Below are 27,465 nucleotides of genomic sequence, written 5' to 3'. Positions count from 1 at the left end.
ATAGGTAAACTCTACCAAACACTCAAAGAATACCAATCCTTCTCAAACTCTTCAAAAAATAAAAGAGGGAACCCCTCCAAACTCATTTTACAAGGCCAGCAATAACCTGATACCAAAACCACACATGACGCAAGAAAATATCACATGCCAATATCCCCGATGAACACAGATGCAAGGATTCTGAAAGAAATATTTACAAACTGAATTCAAGGACACATTAAAAGGATCATACAACATGATCAAGTGGAATTTATTGCAGGAATGCAGAGGTAGTCCAACACCCGCAAATTAATCAGTGTTATACTCCATATTAACAAAATGAAGGTTGAAATTATATGATCATTTCAATAAGTGCTGAAAAAGCACTTGACAAAATTCTATATCCACTTATGATTAAACACTATAAACAGTGGTATGGAGGGACATATGTCAACATGATAAAGGTGTCATCATACAACATGCCCACGACTAGCATCATATTCAACTGTGAAAAGCCAGAGGCTTTTCCTCTGAGATCGGGATCAACACAAGGGTGCACTCTCTCAGCACTTTATTCAACACAGAATTGGGAGTCCTAGCAGGAGCAATCAGGCCAAAAAAGAAAAGGCATCCAAATGGAAAAGAAAGCACTACAATAGTCACTATTTGTAAATCTAAACACTCCATCAAAAAACAGTAAAACCTAATAAATTCAGTAAAGTTGCAGGACACCAAATCAATATACAAAAATGTTTTTTGCACTAATAAACTATCAAAAAGAAAAATTAAGAAACAATCCCATGTACAAATGCACCAAAAATAATAAAATACCTAGGAATAAATTTAATCAAGAAGGCGAATGACCTACATAATGAAAACAACAACATAGCCCTGGCTTGTGTAGCTCAGTGGATTGAGTGTGGGCCTGCAAAGCAGAAGATCGCAGTTCGATTCCCAGTCAGGGCACATGTCTGGGTTGCAGGCCAGTTCCCAGCAGGGGACGCACAAGAGGCAACCATACACTGATGTTTCTCTCCCTCTCTCCTTCCCTTCCCTTCTAAAGATAAATAAATAAAAATCTTTAAAAAACACAACAACAAAACATGAATAAAAGAAAATGAAAAAGTCTCAAGTAAATTGAGAGACATTCTAAACTCATGCATGGAAAGAATTAATACTGTTCATATGTCCATACTACCCAAAGCAACCTACAGATTCAATACAATCTGTACCAAAATTTCAATGGCATTTTGCATACAAATAGAAAAATCCAAATATTTGCATGGAACCATAGTAGATTCCAAATGGCCAAAGCAATCCTGAGAAAAAAGAACAAAGATGAGGCATCACACTCGATATCAAACTGTATTACACAACTAGAGTCATGAAAACAGTGTGATATTTGGCATAAAAACTAACACAGACCAATGGAACAGAATAGAGAGCCCAGAAATAAATCCGCACATACATGGCTAATTAATTTATAACAAAGGAAGCAAGAATATACACTAAGGTAACATAAGAATATACACTAAGGCAAGAATATACACTAAGGTAACATTCTCTTCAATAAATGGTGTTGGGAAATTGGATTGCTATATATATATAAAAGAATGAAACTGGATACACAACAGCATACACAAAAATTAACTCAAAATGGACTAAAGGCTTGAACATGAGACCTAAAATCATAAAACAACTCCTAAAAAAAACATAGGCAGTAAGCTCCCGCCATTGGTCTTTGAGGATTTTTTAATCTGACACCAAAAGCAACAAAAGTAAAAATAAACAAATGTGGCTACCTCAAATTTAAAAGCTTCTGTAAGCAAACTACCATATTTTTGGACCATAGATGCACCTAGGTTTTAGAGGAAGGAAATAGGAAAAAAATTTTTAAAGCAAAAAATGTGGTAAAATATTTAATAACATAAATAACATAATATTTCACCAGTGTAAAGCAACATTCAGATTATAAAACACACCCCCATTTCCTCCCAAATTGGGGGGGAAGTGCATCTTATAGTCTGAAAAAAAAAAAATAAGGTATTGGCAAAATGAAAAGGCAGACTACCAAATGGGAGAAATTGATTGCAAGCTATACATCTGATAAGGGCTTAATATCCGCAATATACAAAGAACTCTTAACTCACTAGCACAAAAACAATCAGACTTAAAAATGGGCATAATATCTGAATAAACATTTCCCAAAGAAGACATACAGATGAACAACAGTTTATTAAAAGATGCTGAATATAATTAATCACCAGGGAAATGTAATCAAAATCACAATGAGGTATCACCTCACACCTGGCAGAATAGCATTACCAACAAGGTTAGACATGACACGTGTTGGTAAGGATGTACTGTAGAAAAGGGAACACTTGTACGCTGTTGGTGGGAATGTAAATTGGTGCAGCCACCGTAGAAAACAGTATGGAGGCTCCTCAACAAATTAAAAATAGAACTACCACATAATCCAGCAATTCCACTTCCAGGTACTTACCCAAAGGAAAAAAACACTAACTGGCAACGATATATGCACTTCCATGCTCATTGCAGCATCACTCACAGTAGCCAAGATACAAAAACAATCTAAGTGTCCATCCATGGATGAATGGATAAAGAAATTGTGGTGTATCTATACAATGAAACATTATCTAGCCAAAAAAGAGAAAGAAACCCTGTGCTTGTGACAACATGGATGGACCTTGAGGGCAATATGCTAAGTGACAGAGAAATATTGGATGACCTCCTCTGTGGAATCCATATTATGAGTGAATGAATGAATGAATGAAACCTAATAAGAAAAATGAACAAGAGAACAGATTTTTAAGCACCTGAGGCAGGGAGAACAGGAGAGGGAGGGGAAACTGGTCAAATCGTAGCTTCAGTCGTGTAGGATTAGTAAGCACTAGGGATGTAATGTATAACATGATGACTACAGTAAACACTGCTCCGTGGCATATTTGAAAGTTGTTAAGAGAGTAAATCCTAATCACCACAGAAAAAAAGTTTTTTGTTTTCTCTTTTTTATGTATCTATATTAGATAATGGTAACTAGACTTACTGTGGTAATCATCTCACAATATATGTAAGTCAAATTATTATGCCATACACCTTAAATTTACACAGTACTCTATGTCAATTACATTTCAATAAAAACTAGAAAAAAATGGCACCGAGTTATAAACATTATTAAATTTTATTAACAAAAACTTTATACATTTTAATACATGTGGAATTTTACATCTAGGTAAAATAACAACACATTCAAACTTTACCCTTTATACAAATTGTTACAGAATAACAACCAGTGGGTTAAATAAGTAAAATAAACCACACCGATTTTTTTAATTATCTACAAAAGATTTGACTTTCTTTAAAATTCCCCTGAACATATAAAAATAAATTAATTTTACTTTTTAATTAAATCTACCAATTAGAAATATTACAAATCAAAATATCAATGTTATCTTATGAATTTTTCACAATACAAAACAGATTCACAAAACCTTATTTACAGAAATGAGGTAAGAACTGTGCAATGTTTAACCAAGAGACATATTGCAGAATTAACATGTTCTTCTAGCTAAGTACACAGTGGAGGTCTAATTATAGCTGGGTCTTTTCCACTAATAACTCACACATTTTGGTGCAGTTCAATGATCACGCCCCCAGTGCTCCACAGCCACACTGTCGCATCAGCAGTGTGGTGACCCAAAGTGGACGACGGGCTGTAACACAGATCTCACCTGTTTCGGGAACTGCAGTGGTGGGGTGTTTCTCTTTTTTGTCTGAAATCACTGTCAGTGATGGAAAGTTATTTAAATGAAAAAACAAAAATCCTTACCAAATCCACTCATTTTTCTTGTGACTCATTAGTGGATAAATACCCAGGTAACAGTTTGGCCTGAGCTATCTACGGTGGCATAGAACATTTTTAATAAAGGCAGAATCATGGGGAAGGCTGCTGGTGCAACACTGACTACTCCTACTACTCACAGGACTGACTATAATTATAGTGCAAGCTCAGCTGTCTAGAGCCATTTCAACACCACGACGGTACTAACAGGCACTTGATTCAGGCCAAACCCTACCATCAGTTTCCAGAGTGGCCCCTGTTTCTGAAAGAAGTCTTCACTTTGAATTGATCTGGTTCCCCCAGCAGCCTAGAACTCACTTAACTCAAAGTTTCTTTGAAATATGAGTAGGTCTTAATACTAAAGAAAAAGCATTTAGCAAAAGAAAATTACCTTTAGCAGAGGCAGACATTACCACCCTAACTTGATTACTGAAATTGGCCAAATCCAATTAGAAAGGAAATTTTTATAAAAAAGATTGCAAAGTCCCAGTTGACGACCTATTTATTTGCAATAAAACAATAAAACTCCAGAAGAAATTTGCCAGTTCCTGGAAATTTGTTTTCAGTTTTGACTCACAGAGTAAGCACACTGTTACCCAAACAAAATATATTTTCATATTCCAACTTGTACAATAAAATCAAATACTTTATAAATGGAACAAGTCTTTGTTTTACTATTCATCTCTCCAATTTGTAACAAAATTAGTTGTGCACCAACTATATTAAATTTCTCTTAGGTTGATAAACTTACTGCATGTAAATTATTTCACTGACAAAAGTTAGTTATTACATTTTCTTTCAAAGGTTAAAAAATCTAGGAGAGGGATGAGGGATATGGGAATTCCATTTCAGTGCAACAAAGCAACAAGAAAATTAATCAAAGCCTTACAAGAATGTCCTTGTGGCAATCACCCTTTGTTGTGCGGTCAGTTTCTTGCTGCATTTCCTCATAGGTGTAGTAAGAGGACTACAACGGCAGCCAGGTGAAGTGCTAGAACAGCAGGACAGGCAACTTCTAGATGTTTCTCAACTGTCAACTTTTCTCCTGAGTGACAGGCCCGGTCTTATCACTAAGTCTCTGCAGTTAAACAAAATCAGATCCATTAGTGAAATCAACTTTTGGCTCATATTTGAGGTAATATCCTCTTAATTGAAATTATAGGTGAGGTAAAATGTGAAATATGGTTATTCCTTTTATTCTGCAAGTCAACATGGCTACTTTTCAGCATAATATAAAGACAAAGTTATTGGTAAACACTATCAGTTGTTTTATAAACATGAAATTCAGCAGTAAACAGAGGCAGAAAATGCCCGTCTGAGGGACAGAACCCACCAAGGAATGAATGCAGAGCTCATTCCCTGAAACTGACTTTTCCACGGATGTAGTAACGTGGTACTATGGAAAAGGACTAGCAAAATCATGGGCTCTGATCCAACATGTGCTATTTATCTTTTGATCTTTAACCACTTTCAGTCTCCTTTTACTCATCTATAAAAATGGAATTATGGGATTACAGCCTGTTATTATTTTTAAGATTGAAACCATGCATTCTATTGTATCTAACAAAGATACCTGGTGTATAGTAGGTACTCATAAATAGTATTTTCCAGCCTTGCTTTTCTCCATTAGGTAATTAATAGTTATTTTATATTATTTATTATTGAGGTTTTTCTTTTAAAAATAGGTCCATATAGTACAAAAAAGTTATCTTGTCATTAACTCACTTTGTAACACAAGAAAAAAGAGAAAAAAACAGCACAAATTTTTTGTAAATTAAGATGGAATCACTTAAATTCCCCACGTCAGCCAAACATTGGAGTGGTAACTAAGTTTGTGATTAAGGACAGTATGTATTTACAATCAGGAAATCTGAAACAATGGGATAAATAAAACCCAATAATTTGTATTTTAAACCCATTCCTGTTACTATATACAAACTAAAATTTCTAAAGACTAAAAAGCACAGTCACAGCAAGCTTTCAAGTTACGGGAAAGAGGGAGCATCGTGACTTTAACATTTCTGTTTGCCACGTCTGCCACCGGATTCTCTCCCTCCTTCTCCTGACGTCCAGTCTCCACTCTATATCCCAGTGTCCTTCCTCTAATAGGGCTCTGCCCTGAACTGGAATTTAGGGAAAACATTGATACTCCAGTAAAGTAGCCCTAATCAAAAGGGAGAATTAATAGAAAGAAAACAGCCTTAAAAATGTATGCTACTGTATGGATAGTATACTGTCCCTACACCCATTTTTAATTTATCCCAACTTGTACACTGACAGAGTAAGTTACTACCACATACCATTAATACAAATTTAAATTCCAGCCCTGACCTGGGTAGTTTAGGTGTGGCTGGCATCGTCCGGCAAAGGGAAAAGGTTGTGGGTCTGGTACCCAATCGGTACACTGTATGAGAGGCAACAGATCGATGTTTCTCTCTCACACTAATGTTTTTCTCCCTCTCTAAAAATAAATAAAATCTTAAAAAATATTAAATTTCATTACAAATATGATTATAGTTCACTTTTTTAAAAAAGATTTTTATTTATTTATTTTTGGAGTGGGGGAAGAGAGGCAGAGAAATACCAATGCACAAGAAAAACACCGACTGGTGGCCTCGCCTATGCCCCCAACTGGACACCGGGCCCACAACCCAGACGTGTGCCCTGTTCGGAAACTGGAACCCGCAACCTTTTGCTTTGCAGCATAACGCCCAATCTACTGAACCACACTGGTCAGGGCCGGAATTTACTTTTTTCAAAAGTGTAACCCAATAAAATGGTGGACTACCCTAAAAGTTACATATTAATTTTATTATAAATATAAGTCAATTTTAGGAAGCACTTCAGGGTAAAATAATAAAAGTATTCCTAAAATATCTAGGCCAGTTCTATAATTACACGAATTATTTTCACAAAGCACCAAGTATTGTCTTCTGAGTGGACTGTCCCATGCCACTAAAACTTTGTGTGCAAATTCAAACTGATATACTTAGAAAATATATAATTTGGGTTAGGTCCTTTTGTATTTATACTATCCAGCTGCTAAACAACTTGTATTAAGAAGAAATTACAGGGGCAATATTTTTTTAAAGGGAGAGACAGAAGAGAATCATCTCTGATCAATCAATAAAGTTCTTTTTATTTCACTAGATATAATCAAAGACACTTACTGCTCCTTTCTGACTTGCACTGTCGCCATGGATGGTGAGAAATGGGTTGGTGGTAGCTGGGTGCAGCGGCGGCGCCTGAGTACCTGCAAGTAGGTTGTTTATTGGTATTTGTGTTGGTCCAGAAATCTGCAGTTGCTGTAGTTCAGGCTGATGGTGTTGCTGGTGGTGATGCTGTTGCATTAACTGATACAGAAGGGCCTGATGTTGCTCCTTAGGTAAAAATATGTGAGAAAAGATGAGTTCCCTGTCACAGAATTCAGCAGTCAGTAAAGCCTGCCTTTTCTATTTTCTTCTTTAATATTAGAGATTTAACATAAGTCACATCCATACTATTAAGAAACAAAACTAGTATCTCTTCTGGAAAAGTACACCATACTAGATAATATCTACTATAAAATGTCAATACCACAATACCAATGTGAATGGCGTATTTCCAAAATGGGCAAACAAACGTAGGAGACCTCTATTTAAATTAGGTTATCCATGATAACCAAGACCAACAGCAACTTACAGAACTCATTAAGTTCTCTGTACGTGACTTCAGAATAAACTATGTGGGTCAAATCCTTCCTGTAATTCTGGGAACTTAAAATATGTTTACAGTTCTCATTCACGCCAACAGAAAGAGTGCTTTCTTCACGTAGTTATGAGACTACTCTTTACAGCGAGCATGTATTTCATTTCCTGAGTGCTTCCTATGTGCCAGGCACTGTTTAGAGACATGTGTTTTGTGCTTGAGACATATTAATTGGGGGGGGGGGGGGGGAGGACCCCTGTCCTTACACAGTCCACCCTGGGGAAAAAGAGGGAAAGACAAAAATGTTAGAATATGAATACTACTGAGGGTCAGGGAAAAGAGAAATGTGTGTGAGAGAGTATGTCAAGAGTATGGATCTTGTGAAATAGACTGGTCAGCCCTGGCTGGTGTGGCTCAGTGGACTAAGTGCAGGTCTGTGAACCAAAAGGTCACTGGTTTGATTCCCAGCCAGGGCCCACGCCTGGGTTGCAAGCCAGGTCCCCAGTAAGGGGCATGTGAGAGGCAACAGATTTATGTTTCTCTTGAACAATGCTGTTTCTCTCCCTCTCTTCCCCTCTCTAAAAATAAATAATAAAATAAAATCTTAAAACAAAATGAAATAGATCAGTCAGAGAATTCTCTATGTAGATACGGGTGGGGCAGGGTGGGGGTGTCCTGGGTAGGTAGAATAGCCCGTGCTAAGGGGCGATATTGTACACCCAGTATAATCAAGGGAAATAGCAAGACCAGAGGTGCTGAAGTGGAGGCAGCAAGGAGGAGGCAAAAGGAGAATATGGGCCTCACGGCAGTAGGCCATGAATTCTTTACTTTTTACTCAAAGTAAAAAGTGTAAGGTTTTGAGCAGAGAAGTGACAACCTGATTCAGGATTTCTTAATGGACTCAATGTTTGAGGCATGAGAGAAAGGGAGGAATGAAGGATGACTGCAAGGTTTTTGCCTTGAGCAACTGGAAGAATGGGCTTGCCATGAGCTGAGGAAAAGAAACTGTCTGGAGCAGGTATCCACTTGGTGAAAGATGATCATTTCAGTTGTGGACAGGCTATGCAGGAAATGTCTGGTAAGATATCCAAGTGGAGATAACGAGTAAGCACTTGGATACAGAAGTTTGAAATTCCGGAGTAAGGCCTGGGCTGCATAAGTATCTACACACCAAAGATGTAAAGGTACATGACTAGAGGAGATCACCAAATTCTACAACACTCTAAGGGGCTGAGGAGAAGAGGAGAAAAGGAATGACCAGTTAGGCAGAAAAAGTTTTATGATAATGTGGTATCCTAAGAAAGTGTTTCAAGAAGGAAAGAGTGTTCAACTCTGTCAAATGCTATCTCCAGCCAGGTCGAGTGAAATGAAGAACTAGAACTGACCGGTGTGGCTCAGTTGGTTGGGCACTGTCCCACAAAGCAAAAAGTCACCAGTTGGATTCATGGTCAGGGCCGATGACTGGGTTGTGGGTTTGGTCCCTGGTCCAGGTATATGTGAGAGGCAACTGGTTGATGTTTCTCTCACATTGATGTTTATCTCCCTTTCTTTCTCCCTCCCTTCCCCTCTCTCTAAAAATAAATAAATAAAATCTTTTAAAAAAGTGAACTGACCACAGGACTCAGGGACATGAAGGTCATTGGGAGGATACAGTGAGCAGAAAAACAGGGTAGTAGTTGGTAGGGGGGTAGGTTGAAGCAAGAATTTTTTCTTAAGGAGAAGCTCAGTGGATTGAGCACAGGCTTGTAAAAGCAAAGGGTCACTTCACCGGTCCGATTCTCAGTCAGGGCACATGCCTAGGTTGCAGGTCAGGTCCCCAGTAGGGGATACATGAGAGGCAACCACACATTGATGTTTTTCTCTCCCACTCTTTCCTCTCTCTAAAAATAAATAAATAAAATATTTTTTAAAAAGTTTTTCTTAAAGTGGGAGAAGAAAATATGCCTCATAATAATTCTTGCCTACATAAAGTTCAATGTTTATAAATGAATAAACTTTACCTCACAACCCTGGCTGACAAAGGAAAAAGTAAAGTTTAAACTGCTTCAGTCCTTATGATTTCTGAGAAACAATTTATACTAAAAATTCCTTAATCAACCATGTTCTGGAAATGAGACATCTATATGTGCTATTACGAGAGTGAATCTTGATTCATAGGAAGAGCCCCAAATTAGCTTAATTTCAGTACTTCATAGTTAAGAGGCGGCTTGAGATAAGAAAACAAGATCACATTTTAGCTAAGCATTTCAGAATTTATATACAATCTGTCTTTATTCCACTGGAAATACAGTGACATGAAAATGATGCCAAATATTTTCAATATATTTTTGACTCAATTAAGAAAGTAGGTAAATATATTCTAGACAGAAATTATTAAAAGGCTGAAAGTCTGAGTCATTTAAATAGTACCTTCTACAGGCAGTCTAACTCAGTGAAGTGTGCTAGGTTAAAGGGGCTGGTGAAAAGTCACACGACCACATCAACTTGGAGACTTGAAATTGATGATTACAGAGGGCCAGTTGGTGCTGCCCTTGGCCGTGAGCCACACACTTCCACAAGTCTTAGTTAACTCTTTCTCCCCCCGCCAGTGTACCTGCTCCACATCTTCTTAACCACCAATACTTCACTGTCCCTCAGCTGATAACTTTATTTTTAATTTACTTTAAAAAAATTAAAAGTGGATTCCCTCAATAGACTATCATAAAACCCGCTGACAGCTGCTCTGCCTGCCCTCTTCTCAGAACAGAATGCTATGCTCAGCTCCTCTTCTTTCCAAGGAACTTTGCTGATCTGGGACTCTCTTTCCTCTGCCTGTACCAGAAATTAACTTATCAACAGAGACTGCCATATTCAAAATGAACAGAAACCACCCTCTGAGACCATGTCTTTCTCCTGTTAGGTGTCAATTTCCTTGCTTTCCACAGTAAAATATCTTTACTTGCCTCCACACCACCTTCACTTCTCTCCTCCCATTTTCTTTTGAACCACTGAGTGAGGTTTTTATGTCTCACTAAAACTGCTTGCACGAAAAACTTCTAGACAGCCGAACCCAACGGTCAATTCTTACTTGTCCTGCCAGAAGCGTTTTACGCAGCAGAGTCCTCCCTTTCTTCAAATATTTTTTCACAAGGGTCCCTAAAACACCACTTTCTCAGCTTCCCTCTTAAGTCACTGGCCACTTTTTATTAGTATACTTTAGTAGATTATCATTCTCTTCCAGGGTGTTCAGGCTCAGTCTTTAGATCTTACCAAATCTTGTGGATCTAAATATCACATATGCAGCAATGACCCCACATTTACATATCCAACTGTACCGTTCCCTTAGACACCCACTTGACCATCTAAAACCAGCTTCTCAAACTCAGAATGTGCACAGCAAACTCCTGTTATCTCTGCAAAACCTGTTCCTACTAGTCATCCAAAATCTCAGTAAAAGTCAACATTCATTGTTTAAGGACTCTCTTTTTCTTTTCTTTTTAAGAAGATTTTATTTATTTTAGAGAGAGGGGAAGAGAAAGAGACAGAGAAGGAAAGAAACATCATTGTGTGGGAATGAAAGAGATGCCTCTTGCATGCCCCCAACTGGGGATCTGGCTCACAACCCAGGCATGTGCTCTGGCTGAAATCAAACCAGCAATCTCTCAGTTCGCAGGCTGGTGTTCAGTCCACAGAGCCGCACCAGCCAGGGCAGGACTCTTTTTTTTTCTTGAATGTCCAACAAACAGGTCTTGCTGGTTCTATCTTCAACATATATACAATTCCATACAGTTTCCCACCATGTTTATCACGCTGTTTTAAAATACCAGCATCTACCTGTGATGCTCCTGTGTCTACTGTTGCCACCATCTCCCCTCCCAACACACACAGATTATTCTCCATAATGCAGCAGCTAAATTCATCCTTTAAAAAATGTGATTATCATGTCACTATACTGTTCAAAGTCCCCCAATTAGTTTTTTAAAATAATCATGAAGGGAAAAGTGAAAATATATGAAATAAAACTTTAAAAAACTTGGGATAATTATCAAAGCTAGGTGATTAGTATATGAGTATTATACTCTTTATCAGTGCACTTAAAAAATCCCACAATAGAAAGGTTAAAAAAATCACCAATGGCTTTCCATCACAATTAAGGTAAATTTAAATTTTTTGCCACAGAGAGCCAAATAAGTTAGTCTATGATCTTCTACACCAAACCTATCTGTCTTACCCTCTGCATTAGCCTCTCTCACTCTGCAGTCATGCTAGCTTTCTTTCTAGTCTCCAAAACATACATACTTGTCCAACTGAGGTCTTTACAACTGCTGTTCCCTCTACCGAGAAATCTGCTTTCTCTTCTTTTCCAATGCAAAAGTCATGCTCCCTAAACTTTTATTCAGATCTGTGCTCAAACATCACCTACTCAAAGAAGCTGGACCATCCTATTTAAAATGACCCTCATGCCACTGTTCTCTATCACTTTACCCTGCTTTATTTTTCTCCTATAAAAAAATCAAGTATTACTGATAATCAAAAGGAAGCACTTACTGGAGTGAGCTGTTGAGAATTTAACAATTGCTGAAATTGCTGTTGATGAAGAAATATTTGTCTTTGCTGGTCAGAAAGTAATCCTAGTCCTGAGGCACTGAAAAAAAGATTAAAATTCTTACTTTCTACTATATACCTTTAATGTTTTTTTAAATGTAAAATGAAAAGACTACTGTTTGGTTTGATGTTTAATAAGTTCAAGTCAAGTTTTTAATCTTAACACATTTTGAAAACAATGACGGGCAAATTTCTTATTTTTGTATGTAGCTGTGAGCACATACACCTGTGTGTGCAACAAGAACTCACATTGTCATGTTTTGTTTTCCCTTTTATTGTAAACTAAGCGGGCATTAAGTTATCTTATGGAATAGAAATTTACACATGTTGCCCTGGCTGGTGTAGCTCAGTGGATTGAGCGCAGGCCTGCAAACCAAAGAGTTGAGGTTTGATTCCCAGTCAGGGCACATGCCTGGGTTGCAGGCCAGTTCCCAGCAGAGGACACACAAGAGGCAGCCATACATTGATGTTTTTCTCCCTCCCTCCTTCCCTTCCCCTTTAAAGATAAATAAATAAATAAATCTTTTAAAAAAGTTACATGCGTTTACAACATGCACATGAATTAATTTGTTCTTAGTTATTCAAGAGTAATTTAACCTACATTAAGTAACATATTTTAAATAAGACATAATCCAAACACACTAATCAGTGATTTGACCCAACCTTTTAAAATGGTGCCAGTGGTCAGTAAAATTAAACACTAATGAAGAGAGAGCCAGAAAACAGTTTACTGGTGCCCCCTGGAAATCCATTTAAAATGATTTATTCCTCAAGACTATGTTCAATAACATGACACTAGTCTCTTTATTTTGAACAAACATTCAAATGAATTTCCAGTACAATGAAACAGTGAGTCTCACTTCCTTGATATCAAGATACATATCTAACCTTCATCCTATCAAAATCTTTTATTATAAAGCTAACAGAATTACATACTTGAATTTTAAGAAACCAATGTTCATATGTGATCTTCATTACAATACTACTTTTCTTTAGAATTTATGATACAGAAAGGCACTATACACAGCATAAGATCAAAAGGGAATTTTTCAGTACAGAATATATTTGATGTTTTGTTACTCAAGTGGCTTACTTTTGTTTCAATCTGAATTACTTAAATTTGAAAAATAAATGGCTCTCAGTAAATATACTTAAAGTTTCGTGGATTGTAATTTCTTAGAGTACATCTACAGGGAGAACATTAAAAATCCCAATCTAAAACAGGGACAAAGTATTATGTTGCCCTGGAAAACCTAAAATATATTTTAAGTAAGTTTCTTACCTGTTAGTCAGTGTAGCTGGCATTGGATGAGTTGCATTAGGTTGTACAGTTGTGTGGGTGAGAGGGGTAGGGTTCTGGGACATTGTGACAGGGGTCTGAATAACACCATTTAAAGCTCCTACAATGCCATTAATTGCCAGCTGGTTACCTGGCAAAGCTCCAATTATCCCACCCACTCCAGGCACTGCAGGAATGGTGGATGTTACAGTCTGCATTCCACCGGCCAGCGCCCCCACTGTTACACCATTGACCTGCTGCACTCCACTAACGCCTGTGCCCTGCTGAGCTGGACTCTGCCCAGCGGGAGGTGGCGTAGAAAGAGCTGATGAGCTGCTGGTGCTTTGTCCACTGGAGGTTAAGTCCTAATGAAAGAAAGAATAGACATTTAAATTGTAAGGAACACAGCAAAATTGTTTGAAATAATTTTAAACCATTTAATGGGATACACTATTGTTTATGAGTAAAATACACAAATGAAACTAACCACATCAAAATTACCTGATTTAATACAGGAAGAGAACTGTCAGGTAAAAAGCTGTTTCCTAGATGAGGGCTCTTACTGCTGTTCAAGGAATCAGTAGTAGGCGCTGGAATAATAAAAGAGAAAAAAAAAACACCCAACCTATTTACCCTGTTAAATTACATTATGTATAAGATTAAAGGCTTATCTGAAAGCTAATTCTGAAGCCCATATTAAAAACACTTAAAAATTAAGTCTTACCCTGCCTAAGACCATTTAAATGAAAAATCTATATCTCTACTGAATACCATGGATTTAAATCAATAGAGATCATTATACATTTAAATTTTATCATTAAATTATATGCTAAAGAAGTTAGAAAAAATCAAGTTCACTTAAGAGGATTCTTTATGCTCTTCAAAATTATCTATCATTCCTTTTCTACATCTTCATATAAGTTATTATTCACCTATTAATAACTATATTAATAGTTATTATTACTTAAAAGGTATTGTAAGTCTAGACTACTTTCCTTAGAGACAAAATAAATATTTTCATACCATTCTGTGCTGAAAATGCATGAATTTGATGAGATGGACTAGGATTTGTTGTTATTGTTGGAAAAGGCACTGAGAGCTGTGCATTCAATAACTGAAGGCGTTCCTTTTTGGCAGTTAGGTTTTTAATTTGTTCCTCTAATCTTCGATTTTCAACTTGAAGTTGGTGTAATGACTTCAGCATTCCTAAAACTAGCAAACATTTGGATCATTTTTAACAAAGACAAGTTCACACACAGGGGTATTTTAAGGACTTAAGTGTCAATAACTTTTGAAATCAGTTAAAATAGAAAAGCAGAGACTCTGTAAAGCATTTTTAAGTGGTTAGGTTTCATTCTTAAATTTACATATAGATATATATGTATATTTGTACATATATAAGGATAACAAAAAAAAAGAAAACATCTACCTGGTTCATGTAATTTCCATTCTCAAAAAAATAACACAAAAATGACAAAAGCATTCTATTTTCATCAAAATAAGCCTAATTAAAAATTCAAAGTGCCCTGCCATGATTATACATTAATAGCGCATTTAAAGTGGAAAGAATCACACCAATATCCTTCAACACAATAAAGGCCACGTTTTTTGTGTGCTGCTAGGTTGAGCTAAGCGTATGCCAGCAGACAAGGTGAGGAACCTCCAAACCCAGATGCTCAGCATGCTAATGTACAGATCTACCAGCAGGGGGCAGTGTGCATGCACCTCAGCTCCCAGTCCCAGAGAAGGCTCACCATCTGTAAACAGACTCAGTTTCTGTCCTGCCTCATCACCTCAAACACAACTGAGAGCTTTAGACTGACAACATGGAGTGCTACTGTTATGCTACAGTAATAGACACTTTAAAAGTCCTATATCTTAAAAAATAGTATTTGTTTAACATGCCCTCTGGGTCTTCAAAAGACACATATGGTAATTTCCAAAGATTTTAACAGTTATCCCTCCTCATCAAGATCCCACAAAGAAACCCTTATTTAGTGCACCCACGTGAGACACAATAAGACTAAGCAAAACCTGTTCTCCAGCTATCATATTTAACGGATTATCCCAGCATGAATTTCCTTATAATTAGCATTTTTTTTTTGGGTCAGGACACCATTCATAAAAATACCAATTTATGATAACAATAAGCGAAATGTTTTAATAAATTAAAGCAGCAAAAATGTATATCCCAAAATGATAAAACCTACCAATATTCCCCTGAAAAATATATCCTTAACACTAAGATACATTTTTCTATAGGCCACTTTTCCAGCTAACTTGTACTGACTGTACCTTTGCTTTTTGGCATTTTCCACCCATGGTCCCCCCACCAATAATTAAAATTGTGAAGTTGCTAAATATATTTATAGCATAAGTTATATGATTTAATAAGTAAATGATATATAATATACAATTTTTATTCTTTCTCATCCAAATTACAAAATCGAAAAGATAGTTGGCCATACTGGACTACATGCACTTTTAAAATATGAGGGGGGGACCCCAAAACCCCCGGAATTTATGTATAAAAAATTATGTATTCTCACACATTTAAATTTCAGTCACCTTCAAAGTACCCTCCATTTGGTGCAATACCCCTAATCAAAACTTTTTTCTACCACTCAAAACAGTTTTTGAACTCATTGGCTTTGATGCCTTTTAGTGCTTCTGCCATTTTTTGTTTCACCTCTTCCACACTGGCAAAACATTTCCCTTTGAGGACTTTCTTCATTGGGGGAACCAAAAACAAAGTCACTCAGGGCAAGATACAGTGAACAGTTAGGGTGGGGTATGGGTCTCACTGTTTTTCATCAAAAACTGCTTTAACACACAGCACAGTGCAGGCAGGTATACTCATAAATCACCTATGATGAAATGGGCAAATGCTCTGAAAGAGTCTTCAATAAAAAAATTCACAGAAGCCAAAGCAGCCTCTCACAACCATGCCAGCTGGTGCACCAATACACAGATGGATTCCTAGATCGATTCCTGGAACACTCACCTAGTGGGGGAGGCCTGTACTACAAGGCGCCCACCCCCCAGAAGATAATTCCAGTTTTGTTTTTTTTTTGGGGGGGGGGTGGTTCCCCCTTGTAAATTCTCCAGAGGTGAGCAAATTTTCTTTAAACAATTAAACTAAAAGAAAAATATAGCTTGCATATTTTAGTAAGTTTAAAATTGATGAGATTACAATGAGAAGTAATGTATCGATAATTATAGGTAGTAACAATAACCAGGGAATAGATAAGTGCTTTTTATGAGTCAAGCAATTTTCTTTACTTCTTTTTTTAATCCTCATCTGAAGACATTTCTTTACTGCTTTTTAGAGACGAAGGGAGAGCGAGAAACATCAACATGAGAGAGAAGCATCAACTGACGGTCACCCATACACACCCAGACCAGGGATGGTATGCAACCAAATCTGAGACCAGACCTACAACCCAGGGATGATATGTGCCCCAACCAGGAATTGAACCCAAAACCCTTCAGTTATAGGACAACATTGCAACCAACCAAACCACACTGGCCAGGGCTACATATTTGTCATTTAATCCTCAAAAACCTATGACACAGGTACACTATTACTCCCATTCTACAAATGGGAGACTAAAGTACATTGACACTTAAGAAACTTACTCAGGATCATATCATTAATCACAAGTAAAGACAAGATTCAAGTCCGAGCAGTAAAAGTATAAAATCTGTTCTATTAAACCACTAAATTACATTTTCTTACATATAATATGTAATATAACATGTATCATAATTTCATTCTTGGTAAATGGGACTTCTGCACCTATCATGTAATTTAACCTGATAAATGTAACCTTTGTGTCGGTTCATCTACCCATCCACCTATTCATCTTTCTTTAAAGACAAGAAAAGAATACTTACTGTCACTAGGAGTACCCTGTTCTAATAAAAATTGCTGTCCTTCACTCCACTGCCTCTCCAAAAGTTGTTCTATGCTGGCTGCTACTGGAGGCAGATTTTCCAAACTGCTGTTGCCTGGTGGATCATAGCGAATCTGTAAACTGCTTACAGGGGATCTGGTGAAAATATTAATTCTCAGGTTAAACAGAAGAACTCTTTGAAGGAGAGTACATTCACAGTTCTCACCTCATGGTAACCCCTTTCCAGTACAAGTTTTCTAACACCAAAGCTGCCTATGCTAGAATGATAAAACCATAATCTACTCTAAAATTTAGTAATTATCATCCTTCCTCCTCAAATTGTACAATCAAGGGATTAGCTGACCATACTTGTTAATTAAAAACCACTAGAAAATATAAACACACAACCAATAATCTCTGAAACAGACTATAAAAGAACTTGATATAGGTTTATAAAGCAAAAAGACACGATTAGAAAAAAATTTAATATAATTAGCCAGAAGAGAATACAATTCCAACACTCTACTTTAAAATACAAAAATCAACACTTCTAATATTAAGAAGAATATGTAATATTCTCAGTCATCCACTTTTTGTTTTAAATTAGTAAACATGGCCATTTCTGGTACCCAGCTGCCATACTAATATCACACATGAGTAAAGGTCTTGTTTTAAGAGTTTCCAGTGTTTCCACACAATCATCTCATAAGATCTTCACAACAACCTGGTGAGAAGTCAAAACTTGACTCATTGGCTCTATTTCCACCTGAGGAAACAAATGGGCCTGGAAAGACCAGTCCAAAGGCACACTGCTAAGCAAATGACAGAACTGGGGCTACAGCACAGGTCTTCTAAAAACCCACTATTGTCTGCCACTGCCTTAAAATGCTTCTCTAGAAAAATCTATTTTTTTTTTAGGTTTTTTTTTTTAAAGATTTTATTTATTTACCTTTAGAGGGGAAGGGAAGGAGAGAGAGAGAGAAATATCAATGTACGGTTGCCTCTCATGCATCCGCTGTTGGGAACTGGCCTGCAACCCAGGCATGTGCCCTGATTGGGAATCAAACTGAGGTTATTTGGCTTGCGGGCCCGTGCTCAGTCCACTGAGCTACACCAGCCAGGGCTAGAAAACTCTCTTTAAATAAGAAATTAAACAAATGAGGTTTTTTATTCCATATGAAAATATCATCTGCTACATACATTTGGCCATTGTACTCCACATAGTTCATTGTGCCAGGATAATTTAGGCTATTACATTTCAGGCTGATCTTTAAAGGGTAATATAAATTGGACATAGATGCTAAAAATAATTCTATACCATTTATTGTGTTAAGTCCCATTTAGCTAATGAAAAATAATGATACCCAGCAAAATAGTACTAAGGGAGCTTATATAATTCCTGGATAGCTTGTGTAGTGTTTTAATTTTAAAAGGGGGAGGGGTCCCAGAAATGCTTCCTCTTCTAAACATGAGGAAAAATCCATTAACTTTCTTCTTTGAAAAGAAGAATAAAGCAATACAAAAGTAATCACAACATAAAATAAGAGATTAGTCAGATGTTGTTATCATTGTGTATAATATTCATACTCCTAGTTTCAAAAGAAAGAGTATTTAAATTTCTGCAGAGCCCAATTAGGAAAAACAATGCGACTTTTAGTTCAACTAGAATTGTGTAGGAAAAGGGCACTAACAGTATATATACCAGGAAATAGCAAAATCAGAGGTTTTTGCACTAACCTCTTCAATGACAAATATGTTTCTTAATAAAACTTTCCAGACTGTATCAGTAACACAACAACACTGACACTCATCATGGCTACCATATAAAAATTTTAATTTTTAACAGAATTTTTTACTTCCTATAGTTGAGAAAACACTCTAGATTGTGTTTTATCCTCCTTCTGTTCTCCATTCTCACCCAGTCTAACAGCATACTGGAGACAGAGCTTACAAAATTATAGAGAGAAAACAAACCAGCAGAAGATGTAGAAGCTAAAAGGAGAATAAAATCAATTAAAACATAGCCAGAGCCTGAAGTTTTATTGTCATCTATAAACTGACAGAACATTTCTTACAATCATTCTCCCCACTGAGAAAAGAAAATTTGGGGCACTTAGATTGTACTCAGAGAAAGTCAACCTTCCAGTACAACTGTGGTTAAGAGCATCCTGCTAAGAGTATGAATAATCTCACATATATTATTTATTAATACATGGTACCTGAATTCTTCCATATTCTAAGATAATTTCAAATAACAAGGTAATATATTTGCTACACTTTGATTCAAACAATTTTAAGAACTAGAGAGATTTTAAAGGTGAGCAACAAAAACCTCATTTACTGAATTAGGAGCTAGGGGCTAAAGGGTTAAGAGCAATGCCCACAACAGAACTGAAACTGGAAGCCAAAGTTGAAAAGCCTTGATTGAGTCTAGCATTAAGAGATTTCAAGACTATTTTATGACCAAAAAGAATCACCCAAATTAATGCATTAATAGTACTAGTAGCTAAATATAAAAATAATAAAAATGAGAGTTCGAATTGACTGGAAATCTGAGTTATAGCTTTTAAAAAGCTATGGCTTAGATAGTCATAGCAATCAGACAAGAAGACATAAATAATAGGCATTCTAATTGGAAAGGAAGAAATAAAACTGTCTTTTTAGTTGCAGATGACCTGACACTGAACATAAAGAACCCCAAAGATCCCACCAAGAAACTACTAGAATTGGTAAATGAATTCACCAAAGTAGCAAGATACAAAAGTAATATTCAGAAATCAGTTGTATTTTTATATTCCAATAATGAACTATCATAAAGGGAAATTAAGAAAATAATCCCATTTACAACTGTTTCAAAAATAATAAAATACCCGGGAATAAATCTAACCAAGGACATAAAAGACCTGTACTCAGAAAATTTTAAGACACTGAAGAAATCAATGGAAGAAGATATGAGTGAGTGGAAGTACATACTGTGTTCATAAATAGGAAGAAGTAACATCATTAAAATGTCCATACTACCCAATGAAATCTGCAGATTCAATTCCTAACAAGATACCAATAACATAATTTCAAAGGACTAGAACAAATATTTTTAAAAATTATATGGAACCACAAAAGGTCCCAAACAGCAACTCTGAGGGAGAAGAACAAAACTGGAGAAATCATGCTACCTAATATCAAACTATACTATAAGGCACAGTAATCAAAACAGCATGGTACTGGCAATAAAAACAAACACATAGATCTATGGGACAGAATAGAGAGCCCAGAAACAAACACACCTTTACAGTCAATTAATACTTAACAAAGCAAGCACATACAATAGGTTAATTCATTCAACCAATAGTGTTCACAAAACTGGGTAGATGAGTGCAGAAAAATTAAATTTGACCACTTTCTTATGCCACACACAAGAATAAAATTCAAAGTGGATTAAAGACTTAAATGTTAGACCCAAAGCCATAAAAATCCTAGAAGTAAATATAGACAATAAAATCTCACACATTGCTCATAGCAATATTTTTTTCTGATTTATCTCCTTGGGGAAGGGAAACAAAAGAAAAAATAAATGGTATTACATCAAACTAAAGTTTCTGCATAGCAAAGTAAACCATCAACAAAACAAAAAGACAATCTATTTAATGGGAGAACATAGTCACTGACCCATTTGCTATGGGGTTAATATACAAAATTTATAAAGAACTTATAAACTCAACAACAAAATCCAATTAAAAAATGGGTGAAGGACCTGAATAGACACTTCTCCAAGGAGGACACACAGGTGCCCCACAGACATATGGGAAAATGTTCAGCATCATTCAATCAGAGAGATGCAAATTAAAGCCACAATGAGATACCACCTCACAGCAGTCAAAATGACAATCATCAATAAATCAACAAACAACAGTTGCTGGTGAGGATGTGGAGAAAGAGAAACCCTTCTGCACTGTTGGTGGGTAAGCAGACTGGTGCAGCCACTATGGAAAACAGTATGGAGATAATCTCAAAAAATTAAAAATGAAACTGTTTTCTGTCCCAGTAATTCCACTTCTGGGAATTTATTTGAAGAAACCCGAAACTCTATTTCGAAAGAACGTAAGCACCTGTATGTTCATTGCAGCATTATTTACAATCATCAAGATTTGGAAGCAGCCAAGTGTCTATCAGCAGACAAGTGGATAAAACAACTATGGGACATTTACACAATGAATACTACTCAGTAGTAAAAAAGAAGAAAATTTTACCATTTGTGACAGCATGGTTGGACCTGGAAAACATTACATTAAGTGAAATAAGGCAGTCAGAAAAAGACAAATACTAGATGATTTCACTTATATGTGGAATCTGATCAACAAAGTGAACTAACAAGCAAAACAGACAGACTCATAGATGGAGAGCAGGATGACAGCTATGTTGGGGAGAGGCAGTTAGAGGGTGGAAGGATCAAGCAAAAAGAAAAAAGGACTCATGGACAAGGACAACAGTGCAGTGATTGGTGGGGGCAGGGGAGAAGAGGAGAATAAATAGTAATGGAAAAATACAATTAAAAAATTTTAAGCTTTGAAATCTGTTTAAATTAATATTCAAACTGAGAATCATTTTTCTTAACTGTTCAGACATGCTTATCTTCTGAATGCTTTTATAGCCTTGCAAATGTACACTCCTGATATGAGATAAAGAAGTTTCTAATCTCAAACTGTTTCTCTTGCTTTACTTTGCAGTGTAAATAATGCTTACCTTGGTGAGAGACTTCCTCGGGGAGAGCTTCCTCTGCCAATGAGACTTCGGCTATTGTCTCCAAGATCCTGATCTGCAGTGTAAATATTTCATAGCTGATAAAGTTAACTCTCACTAGATAAGAAGTTTTAAGCTCTTGCCCTGATTTTTCTGTAAAATATACATAAAACCTTTACCACTATCTCTGTAGTTACTTAGTAGAAGATGTAACTACAGTTATGTTGCTAGTTTAGAATTTCTGAACTGTGGCATATCAGGTGCTGTTCCTACATGTTTTGGAGGGTGTAGAGGCCATGGATTATGTTCTGTTCATTTATTCCCTTCAATTTTACAGCACAGAAGCATAGTTTGCATTTGCAGTACCCTCCCCTCAGCCACTTTTAATTTCTACTGTTACAGTAATGAATCACAGCGGTGGACAGCTAATCTGTATTGCTTATCATAGCAAATCCTTATGCTTTGTATTTTTTCATACTTTGCATCTCAAAACAAATCATAAAATCCTAATGTATTACACAGAGCCGCACAGGAAAACTAAAATTTTGTATATAACATGAATCCTCACACTAAGAATAAGGTTACATATAACGCTAAATATCTGAATTGACAAAAATATATAGGAACACAGAATTCTGTATTTAAAAGAAAAAAAATTAATCCTTCAAAACATTCCTGAGGTAAAAGAAAATCTGCCTGAAAAGTAACTTGTATTTCCCCTACAGTTAGTTGCTTATAAAAAGCACCCTATCTGGCCTCTTTCAAGGTTGTCCCTCCCTTATTCTGAATCTAGTAACCTCTGACCCTGAAAGGGTAGAGACATGACTGATCCATTCTTGGTGAACTGCTAAAGCCATTCCCCTCCCCCAAAAAGGCATGACTACTTGGACATGCCAACAAATCCTTAAGGATGGAATGAAACAAAGCAAATCCAAAGGCTCGTTAAAACAGTACAAGAGGCAAATGCTACAAAATGTCAACTGGTAAAATTTCACAGGATTACTAAACACTGTAGAAATTCTCTAACAGGATTTTTTTAACCACATTTGTATAATGCAATTTCATGAATTATGCAAATAAAGGTTTAGGCTATTCACAGAATAGCCCAGTGTTATGTTACTTTCATTGCATAGAACTGAGAACTGAACACATCAATCACAAAAGTCACAGGAGACGTTGTTGCATTCCTGCCTGCTGATGGCTCTGCTTAAACATTTACATTTCAGACAGTGAAAAAAACACATTACTATTTTGCAGCACAGCATACTATTTACTTCCAACTGTGATTCTTCAGGTTAAAAAGATATAAAAAGGCATGATCTTGTACTAAGCACACCTTCAGACTTTTCATATAAAATCAGCCACAGAGGAGGAAATTACATTGAGCAAGAGGAACAGAATTTCAGAGTGTAAATATTCTTGAAAACTCACCTGTTTGAGTGTTTTCAGACTGAGCTATTAGAGCAGCCATTGAAGAATTTGAATTTAGTCTATTGCCATATATATGAGACGGTGCCTGACTGAGAGAAGATCCAGATAGGGTATTAGCCTAAAGGAAAAGAATTACAAAGAGAAGTGAATTATATTTGAAAATATCTTAACACTTTTCTTCCTCATAGATCCAATAACTATTTTCTCCAATCTATGAGATATTATTATAACCTTAAAATATGGTATTTTAGAAGCAAATCTCTTGTACACAAAATATTGTTACTCGTAGAAAGCTATTGTTAGACTGAAATACTTTTCAGATTTAACAGAACCACAAATACTAAAGTAGACTTATTCTTAATTCCTACAATAAGCAAAAATTAATAACTATCTGAAGAGCACATTTCATTCTCACTTGTCTTACCATTAAAACATTTGAAAAACTACGTAATTTCAAATAAAAAAAAATTTGAGACACTCAACTATTCCTGCTTTAATTTCAAAGTATCTAGTCAATATCAAAAGCCGGTGGCATGGTTACCATGTGAACATAGGGCTAATTATTTAATCTTATTTAACCACTTACAAAGTGAGGGCAGGTAGACAACAGATGTCTAACATGCTTTAGTCTTTTACATCACAGGATGCTAATGAGGTCAAAAGGTCCAACTTCAACTTTTAGTATTTTAATTATTCAGCATCATATTTCCATTGCTTAACTCTGTCATTAGTAAAAACCTGCACACTATTTTGTTACTTCCTGTTTTGATAGACTCAGAAGCTTGAGTGCATTCTGTTTTTATTTTAAAAGAAAGCAAATAGGCATCACAAGTATGTTTCCTATACAATTGTGAGGCTAAAGGAGTCACAGCTTTGCCCTGACCCCATATAAGGCACTGTCTTTTTGGCAGGAAGCCAGCTCTTACTAACTGAGGAGCTGGTCCAAAGTTTGTAATTCATTCATGTTGCTAACCACAATTCTGAAGGCCTCTACTGGGACTTGTGCCAAACAAGTGAAAATGAATCCTTAAACAGATGAAGCTAAGGAGGCTGGCCAAAGTCTTGCGTAATCCAATGTAATAAAAATGCCTTCTTTGATGTGAATGGTTTCTCCCGCTTTCCAAGAATATTATAACCTTAAAATGTGGCATTTTGGAAGCAAATCTCTTGTACACAAAATACTGTTACTCATACGAGATTATTACTAGACTGAAATACTCTTCAGATTTAACAGAACCACAAATTTTAAAGTAGACTTCTTACTCTTTTTCATGAATGAAATTAAACTTAAGCTTTTATAAAATGAAATCATTGAATAATTATTTCAGAACCTAATTCAGGAAAATAATTTAAAAAAATTAGAGCACATCTAATATAAAGAAACTGAACACCAACAGAACAAAAGATGTGGAACATTCTGACATGTAAAGTTGCATACAAGAGACCAAGTTGACACAGTAGTTAGAACAAGCAAAATATTACAGAGAATAAATGGTGTTTCTGGAACAACTCAGACCCTGACATTTTATTTGGCCTATAGACAAGTTATTAAGTACAAAAATTAGACTTTAATTCACAGAGTCTTCTTGGTGTAGAATCCTATTCTTTCCATTGTTTCAAAGGTATATTTCACAGTTCATACTTTCTTTCATGTCTTAAATTCAATCTGTCAGCTTCTGGGTTTTTTCCTCTCTTATTAAAAATCTGTATACAAAGCCAATAAGTTTGTATTATAAAGTCCTGTTTAACTATTGATTACCCTCAGGAAAAGGTAACTCATAATTTTAAGCTAAAGATTATATTAGATACTTGCCACGTATTTAGTTTTACATGCATAAAATACACAATTCATAAATGAAAATATAGTTAAGATTTTTTTTTTACATCTACAGAAGACAAATACTTGAGGATCTTGGCTACATACAAAATACCTTACAAAAAGAAAAAATCTGGACAAACAGAAGGACCAGATGTTACCAATGATATGTTAAAATTCCAGGTACCTAATACTTAAAAATGCCATTCATAGAGTCAATATACTCTTACTCTGGATATAATTCTAGAAAGACCAACTAAGCATATAACACACTGGAAATGGAAAATTAATTAGAAAGAGGAAGAAAAAGTAGTATCTTGAGACAGTTTATTGGCAGCTAGAAGTAACAGCTGACAGCAAGAGAGGAAAGAAATATGAGCAAGAAAAAACATATTACAGAGTGTGGTGGGGTGATGTTCAAAGAACACGGACATCTAGATGCCTCAGCATCTGCATTTTATCCTTTTGATTCTTCTTCATGCAGTCAGCTCTTGGCTGAAGCAGAACATTACACCAGTTGGACTACCTATTTAGTTCCAATTATCAGTTTTATGAGCTGCCTTAGTCTCCTGATAAGAATCCAAAGATCCTACTCTAATCAGATATACCCCTTTTCAAGAAGGGTTCCTTCTGCCAAGGGCATTATATTTACCCTTATTAGCCACAAATTTCATTTTTTCTCTTATTTTAAATTTAATCCTTATTATATCTTTCCATTACCATTTAGTCCCCTTATACCCCTCTCCCCCCAGCAATCACTACACTCATTCATGTTCACGAGTCCTTTTTCCTTTTTGCTCAATCCCTTCACTCACTAACCATCCCCATGAGCTGTCATCTGTTCTCCATCTATGAGTCTACTTTGCCTGTTAGTTCAGCTTGTTCATTAGATTCCATATATGAGTGAATTCATATGATATTTATCTTTAACTGGCTTATCTCACTTAGCACAATGTTCTCCAGGTCTAGCCGTACTGTTCTAAAGGGTAAAATTTTCTTCATTCTTACCAGCCAGGTATAACTCCACTGTGTAAGTGTCCCATAGTTGTTTTATCTACTCATCTACTGATGGACACTTGGCAGCTTCCATATTTTGGCAATTGCAAATAGTGCTGCATGAACATAGACATGCGGGTGCTTATGTTTGTTCATATTAGTGTTTTGGGTTCCTTCAGATATGTTCCCCAGCAGTGGGACCGTTGGGTCAAAAGATAGACCCATTTTTAATTTTCTGAGGTATCTCCACACTGCTTTGGCTGCACCAGTCTGCATCTCATCAACAGTGCAGAAGGGCTCCCCTTTCTCCACATCCTTGTCAGCATTTGTTTGTAGATTTATTGATAACAGCCATTCTGACAGGTGTGAGATTTTATCTCGTGATTTTTATTCGAATTCTTCTGATGATTAGTGACACTGAGCATCTTTTCATGTGTCTATTGGCCATCTGTATGTCTCTTTGGAGAAGTGCTATTTTGATATGCCAATAAGGAATACGAAGAGAAATTAAGAAAACAATCCCATTAACAACTGCTTCAAAAACAAGTAAATTACCTAGGAACAAACTGAACCAAGGATGTAAGAGACCTGTACTCAGAAAATTATAAGATACTGAAGAAAGAAAGAGAAGAAGATACAAATATGTGGAAGTACATACTGTGTTCATGGACAGGAAGAATTAACATTAAAATGTCCATACTACCCAAAGCAATCTACAGATTCAATGCAATTCCTATCAAAATCCCAATGACATATTTCACAAAACTAGAACAAATATTTCAAAAATTTATATGGAACCAAATTTCTTGATGTTGTCTACAGATTATCTTAGTTTCCATATCACATACTGGGCTCACTACAGTAAAAGATCAAAATAGCACAATAACATGTGCATAATGACTATCATCAGGAAGAAGATAAACCATCTTTATCTTTAGCCTAATTCCAAAGCAGAAAAGTACGTATTTTATAAAGATGGCGGGAAAAAGTAAATTAATAAAACAATAAACTAAAATGGGAATGCATTCTTCATTATCCTAAATGACCAATATCCCAAACTTTTCTGAATGGGTAAAAATTATCTTGTGGTTGTTTGTTTTTTAAAAAATTACTGCATTTATCTAAATGAGAAACTTTCAAGAGATTAAAAGAACTTATTAATTTTACAAGGTAAAATTTTGTGGTATAGTAAAACAAC

The 27,465-nt window shown here is 36.0% G+C and overlaps 1 protein-coding gene across 20 annotated transcripts in view; it reads right to left on the bottom strand.

The window, feature by feature from the left end:
- Nucleotides 1-3,244: 3,244 nt before the first annotated feature.
- MLLT10 (MLLT10 histone lysine methyltransferase DOT1L cofactor) overlaps nucleotides 3,245-27,465 on the bottom strand; it is a 250,987-nt gene continuing 226,766 nt past the window's right edge. For 13 of the 20 annotated variants that reach the window (XM_053654738.1, XM_053654736.1, XM_053654737.1 and 10 more), the window contains 9 exons: nucleotides 23,456-23,573; nucleotides 22,028-22,100; nucleotides 17,289-17,443; nucleotides 14,415-14,603; nucleotides 13,893-13,981; nucleotides 13,395-13,756; nucleotides 12,056-12,152; nucleotides 7,012-7,221; nucleotides 3,246-4,919 (listed from right to left, as the gene is read on the bottom strand). In XM_053654738.1, coding sequence (XP_053510713.1) covers nucleotides 4,875-4,919; nucleotides 7,012-7,221; nucleotides 12,056-12,152; nucleotides 13,395-13,756; nucleotides 13,893-13,981; nucleotides 14,415-14,603; nucleotides 17,289-17,443; nucleotides 22,028-22,100; nucleotides 23,456-23,573 — 1,338 coding nt within the window. In that variant the 3' untranslated portion in view covers nucleotides 3,246-4,874. Of the gene's footprint in view, nucleotides 4,920-7,011; nucleotides 7,256-12,055; nucleotides 12,153-13,394; nucleotides 13,757-13,892; nucleotides 13,982-14,414; nucleotides 14,604-17,288; nucleotides 17,444-22,027; nucleotides 22,101-23,455; nucleotides 23,574-27,465 lie in introns of those variants that run through there. The other 7 variants (XM_053654739.1, XM_053654746.1, XM_053654747.1 and 4 more) reach the window with 3 other exon arrangements.

This window comes from Artibeus jamaicensis, unplaced genomic scaffold, assembly GCF_021234435.1.
Source record: "Artibeus jamaicensis isolate MK-2021 breed Jamaican fruit bat unplaced genomic scaffold, CSHL_Jam_final contig_867, whole genome shotgun sequence".
Classification (NCBI taxonomy): domain Eukaryota; kingdom Metazoa; phylum Chordata; class Mammalia; order Chiroptera; family Phyllostomidae; genus Artibeus; species Artibeus jamaicensis.
This window is presented reverse-complemented; position numbering and strand designations above follow the sequence as displayed.